This window comes from Trachemys scripta, chromosome 12 (assembly GCF_013100865.1).
Source record: "Trachemys scripta elegans isolate TJP31775 chromosome 12, CAS_Tse_1.0, whole genome shotgun sequence".
In the NCBI taxonomy this organism is placed as follows: domain Eukaryota; kingdom Metazoa; phylum Chordata; order Testudines; family Emydidae; genus Trachemys; species Trachemys scripta.
In genome coordinates, this window is record NC_048309.1 from 42019514 (window position 1) to 42025674 (window position 6161).

General features: G+C 41.3%; 1 protein-coding gene across 1 annotated transcript; it reads right to left on the reverse strand.

The window, feature by feature from the left end:
* Nucleotides 1-4381: 4381 nt before the first annotated feature.
* On the reverse strand, nt 4382-5323 carry LOC117885888 (olfactory receptor 4D2-like). The gene has a single exon (XM_034787417.1). The coding sequence runs from the start codon at nt 5321-5323 to the stop codon at nt 4382-4384; it is 942 nt and encodes a 313-aa protein (XP_034643308.1).
* Nucleotides 5324-6161: the final 838 nt, after the last annotated feature.

Sequence of the window (6161 nt, forward strand, 5' to 3'; positions counted from 1 at the left end):
TGAGTGGTTCTGTACACCAATTTAGTAACACCATCTCTCCAAGCGACATAGACTCATGATTGATGTAATTAGGTTGACACAGTATCAATGTAGACACTGTGTTGCTTATGTTGACTGTTACTGGCATTCAGGAGCTTTCCCATAATGCCCCACACTGACAATACAATCAGTACAAGCGCTCCTGGTGAGGACGCACAACGCTGAAACAAGGAGCCAAGTGTGCGCACACACAAGCATTTTAATAACTGTGGTAGCTGTATGCCAAAGTAAATCAGGTCAACATAACTCTGTAGTGTAGACATGGCCTTAGGGTTAGGTGAGGCAAAGAAAATTAGGACACAAGTGGGCAAGACAAAAAAACCCCCTGTGTATTAAGGATGGAATAATCAATTCCAGTCAATGTGCAGTCAGTGAGAGTTGGGCACCTAACTCCCTTAGGCCACTCTGACAATCCATGTCACAGATCACTGCCTGGAGCAAGAGTCCACTGTATCGTTCCACATTCTACAGTACCCAGAGCCTACTTACTGCAGATTCAGTTTCAAGTCCCTTCAGAGGACCAAGCCCATTCCCAGCATCTCTCCATGGAACTCAGTGGATTTCTAGCCAGGATACATTGGGCCCATGCTGTTGAACTGTTTTCTGTTCACTCCCCTTCTAATGTCCACTGGGGATAACCACAGCTCGGTGGCCCTCATGGGAATTTTCTATGGAATTCCTCATTCGGTCTGTTTTTTTAATTGCTTTGGTTGCTATCAACACTTGAATCCCTGTGCTGTTGATACACCTTTGAACACCATGCAGAAACTTAATGCTATGGAAGAGACTGGGACAGATTGTGCCCACTGCCCATTTGAAGGGACATGAGGTCTCAGTTCACACCCTATTTCCATGTGAATGCTACAGACATCTCACAGCAGGATTGCCCAGGATGGCTCAGGAGATTAGAGATGAAGCAGCTGCTTTCACCTCTAACTCACCTGTTCAAACCTAGCCCCAATGAGTACTGACCCAGTGTCCTCCCTTTTTGACTTCTGAAGAAAGATTGACTTTGTGTCTCAACTCCTTGGACACTTAATAACAGCACCCCCCAGCCATCCCCTCCATCCAAGCTGGAACAGCTGACCCCCGTTAGCAGCCTCAGCAGAAACCAAGGACACATTCTGATCAGAAGAGACCGTCTCAAAAGTGGAAGAGACTAGTTCAGTCTCTGATTCCCTGCCACTTCATGGCTTCTCCATGGACACTGTGATAGCCATCAAAGGCGACATTTTTTGCCATGTAAAGACATGGTGAGTTTTGTAGAGATGAGTTCAAAGCTGATGCATATGATCCATCATTTCCTTATGAGCCAAATCCATATCATTTTGAGGATTCTTCAATAGTTGTATTTGCTGTCATGTTACTTTTAAGAGTATTTGCCATAATTATTTGGAGACACATTTTCAAATGTTGCTTTTATTTTGCACTCTGAAAGAACTCCAGATTTGCACACAAAAGCTATATATTTAGATAGGAATTTCAAAGGAATCTAAGGCAGTTTATTCACTAGATAAGAATTCATAAGAACTTGATTCAGGCCCAGGATGTCATAGGTATTTAGGTGTCTAACTCCCATGGGTCTCGGGTCCTTTTTTCTCCATTGACATACTTAGTGACTTTGGTAAATAGCCAATACTTGGTGCTTTACAGGAAGGTCAGAAATCACTTTGCCCAGTGGTGGACATGGGATGTAATTTTCTTCTGATGCTCATAGGCCATTAGGCAACAAATTAAATGGCCAGATTGTCAAAGAAACACAATACACTGGGTGTTGAATAAAGCTGCTCATGAAATGATTTGTTTGTTTGCTTGCTTGTCAAAAATTTTCTTGGGAAATTTTTTTGAGGTTTCTTCAAAAAACCCTAAAGACAAAAATAATAATAAATAAATAAACCAAACAAAACCTGATCTTTTTTTCTTTAGGAAAAAAAAACAAAAATTTCAATGAGAACTGATTTTTTTGAAGAAATTTTCAAGGGGAAATATCAGATGAGTTTGCAAAATGAAAAGTTAAAAACAAAGAATTGGAAAGTGTCAAGAAAAAAGCCAAAATTTCTGAGTGAAACATTTAGTCAAAGTTATCTTATTTTTGACATTTCAAAATGTCAGTACTTTTGGCATTTTTGATGTGTTGAAAATAAGATGATAGTGAAATAATAGAAAGAAGCCCATTTGTGAGTTATTGTTATAGCAGAGGGGTGTGTGTGTGTGTGTGTGTATGTGTGTGTGTGTGTATAAAAGACTAGCTCTGGGCCTGGTAAGAAACAGGGAGAGACAAGAGCAAAAGGAAGAAAGCAAAGCAGCAGGCTGTAAGTACAGTGTGAACCTGGGAGGAGCCCACAAAGAGGTTCTGGGCTTGTGGATGAACTAAGCTTGGATCTGTAAACTAAGAAACTACTCCTTTTGTCTTGGGTTCCTCCTCCAACAGAGAAGCAGGAATTTGTACATTCCTTGTAACTAAACACGATTGCATCAAAGAAAGTACAAGATTTTATCATCATTTTCTACTTCCAGCTGGAATGAGCTACCAGGCCCCAAACTCTGGCTATCCACTTGGGTCAAAAAGGGGCAACATATCCAAACTCATGTTATTGAGATCAATGCAGGGGTAAACAGGTGAAATCTAATGGTTTGTAATATACAGAAGATCAGACCATATAATCTTTTGGTCCGTTTTGGGCTTAAACTCTAGGAATCGATGACTTTATAGAGCTGCTCTCCACTATGCTTGCATCTGGTTCTAACAGATTTTAGCACATTGATTATTTCCCCCTAAAAGGTTGGACCAACACAAAAAGGAAACAACCATGGTGTCATAATGACACTTGAGAAGCATAATTTGACATTGATAAGAGGTAGCCATTTCCCCTTCTGGATTAACACCCACCAAAAATAACCCAGATATTCACCCAGGGTCATCAAATGCAGTATATAAAGTACAGGAGGAAAAGGGCATACAACCATCAGCCAGCTACTCTGTATTAATGAATTTATGGAAATTAATACCCTCAAAGAACACATGAATATGCCATTATTTGCTTAATTGAGACTAAAAGCTTTATAATACAATGTAGAAAGCCCAAGTTTTAGAATAATGTTAACATTGATGGACCCACTAATTAATGAAAAGAACACCTCAAAGGGCCTGATTCCCATTGGTTGGCCAAGCCTATGAAGGTCTTACAATTAACTTGACAGCATTTCTCTGTCTATATACTCTGATAACTTTTGAATAGCACATCTGATCAGTTCCAAAATTTCAGGGAATATTTTAGGAATCAATGGCCAGAATCCAGCTTATTTTGGGAAAAATCAACAGAGGAAAAATATGGGACACATGGAGCTCCTGCCATATGATTAGCACATCCACAACTACAACCACCTTTGCAATTGTCGGTAGCTCATAGAATTGGTCCACCATTAAAGTTTTCCACCATAACAATACTCTATTTCATCTTTGTCAGTCCTCCCAATAGAGTTTAACATCTTGACATCTTGCATTACTCATAGAGAAAGAAGACAAATAACTAGGGGAAGGACTAGGAGAAAATGTAGGGGAAAGGAGGGAATGGGGGTGTACATAGCCCCTGGCATGGAGAGGGAGAGAACATGGGGACACTGGTCAGGGGACAAAGGCACACATACAACCACTGCTATGGGGGAAGGATGGAGGCCCTGGTATTGGAGGAGGGCAGGATGAGGGACACAATGAACTTCTGGTGGAGGGGAGATTGGTGGAGCTCCAGGGAGGAAGGCTAAAAACACATCTATTTGTGTAACTATTCACTCTACTTAAGCTCAGGAAAATATATAAGAAATGTAGTCAGAAGGGCTAGAGAAAATGTGGAGGTATAGTGATGCCCTAAGGTTATCAGACAGAAATATTACAACGTTTTAGGAGAAAATAAATAGATCTTTCAAGATTACTAAAGTTAGGCCACCTGCTGAACTCACAGCTATAGAACAAAGTGGGTTATTGACTCAGGGAAGGACCGATTCACCATTATTGCTAGTAGCCAGATCTGTGAGAGCTCATGTTTGGAGAAGGACAGATCCACTAACATTAGTAGCATGGAGAAATAAAGTATGGGAAATCCTTCCAATAGAGAAAATGGCAGAGATCCCTAGCTCAGGGTCAAGTAGAATGCATAAGGAATTAATACCATGTTTGGCAGCTGAACATCACGAATACAAACTTCATGCTAAGAGGCTCACCAATACAATTTTCCCCCATGTCACATACAGTAATTGTGAATGAAAACATTTAATCTGATGGGAAGTTCATGCAAGATAATTATTACAAAATGGAAAAAAAGCTCATCCAAGATAAATTCCATCCTTATAATTTCCTCTCTGAGAAAAGGATTCTTCTCATCAGTCTCCTGATGGCTTTTTTCATCTCAGCATTTTTCAGGGTGTAGATCATTGCATTAATCATCGGGGTGATTAGGGTGAAAAAGACTGAGGCCAACTTGTCCATGGGGAATTTCCGGAAGGGCCGAGCATAGATGAAGGTGGAAGGTATGAATTGTAAACACACAACTGTGATCTGGGTTCCACAGGTGGAGAGAGCTTTGCGCTTCCGATCTGTGACGTGTTTCTTTATCTTGACTAAGATGATGGTGTATGAAATGAGCAGGATGATGAACATTACTATGACAAGCATCCCGCTGTTGGAGACCATCAGTAACTCAACCAAGTAGGTGTCAGTGCAGGCCAGTTTGATGACTTGTGGGACATCACAGTAGAAATTATCCAGGATGTTTGGACCACAGAATGGCAACCGGAGGACCAGTGCGATCTGAACAATTGAGTGAGCCAATCCACCCATCCATGCCCCTGCCACCAGGCCCACACACACACCCTGGTTCATGATATTCAAGTAACGCAATGGTTTATAGATAGCTACATACCGATCAACTGCCATCAACACAAAAACTAAAATTGCAGCACCAGCGAAGAAGTGGAAGAAGAACATCTGGAGGATGCACTCATTGAATGAGATGGTTCTGTGCTGGGAGAGGAGACCCAACAGCAATTTGGGAGCAGTGACTGATGAGTCGCTGACATCTAGGAAAGCCAAGTTGGCCAGCAGGAAGTACATGGGGGTGTGGAGCTGGTGCTCAGTTATCACAGTGATGATGATGGTAACATTTCCCACCCAGGTTGTAAGGTACACTATGAAGAAGATGATGAAGAGGCATCGCTGAATCTCAGGACTCTGGGTGAGGCCCAAAAGGACAAATTCTGTCACTGTGGAGCTGAGGTTCTGCTGTTCCATTTACTGGCCTCAAAACATGCCTACAGAGGTAACTGTAATAATTAGTATGAAGAAGTTCTTATTACTCCCTCCTTAAATTACTAATGTTAAGTAAGTATTAACTCCTCTTAACTGAATTTGGTTAGGAATTTCCTTAGCTCACTAAATTCAGTCAGCCTCAGTGGAGGGCAACCCTGCTTCAGCAGACCCTAGGAGTTACACCAGTGGTCATCCTCAGTTCTGGGGTAATTAGGAGTGAAGGAGAGCAGCCTACAATTCAAGATCATGTCTAACTGCTGCCTCCATTCACCTTCCTGCAGTTCTGATGCTGCACATCTCCTGAGGCCCAGAGGGTCAGGGTTGAGTGGAATGTGGGTTTCAGAGAGTGCTTTTAAGTTGGACTTCTCAGAGTCCAATGGTTCTCAAAATGCAGGTCACAAAGAAGTGTCAGGAGATCATGATGACCAAAATGCCCTTCCTATATTCACAAGTGATAGGGAAGTCGCAGGTAGCTCCTGGTCTAGACTGAAGAGGAATTGAATTGAAAATTTTGAGAACCACTGATTTACAGGATTCACATACCCAACCTGTGGCCTTGATGTGAGAGGTATTGAACATCTGTAGCCCACATTAACAAAGTGATGGTAGTTGTCCCCTTCTAGTGGCTACAAGAAGAGAAGGAATTAAATCTTTTTCTCTTTAGCAGAAATTGCATGTGTTCCCCACATGTGAAATAAATATAGTTACTGTAATGAGATGTCCATGGATTCTGGTGCTTAATTTTAAATACCTCTATTTAAAAGCTGTGAACACTGGAATATTTCCATGAATGAATAGAAATATAAATATTGAAAACTAC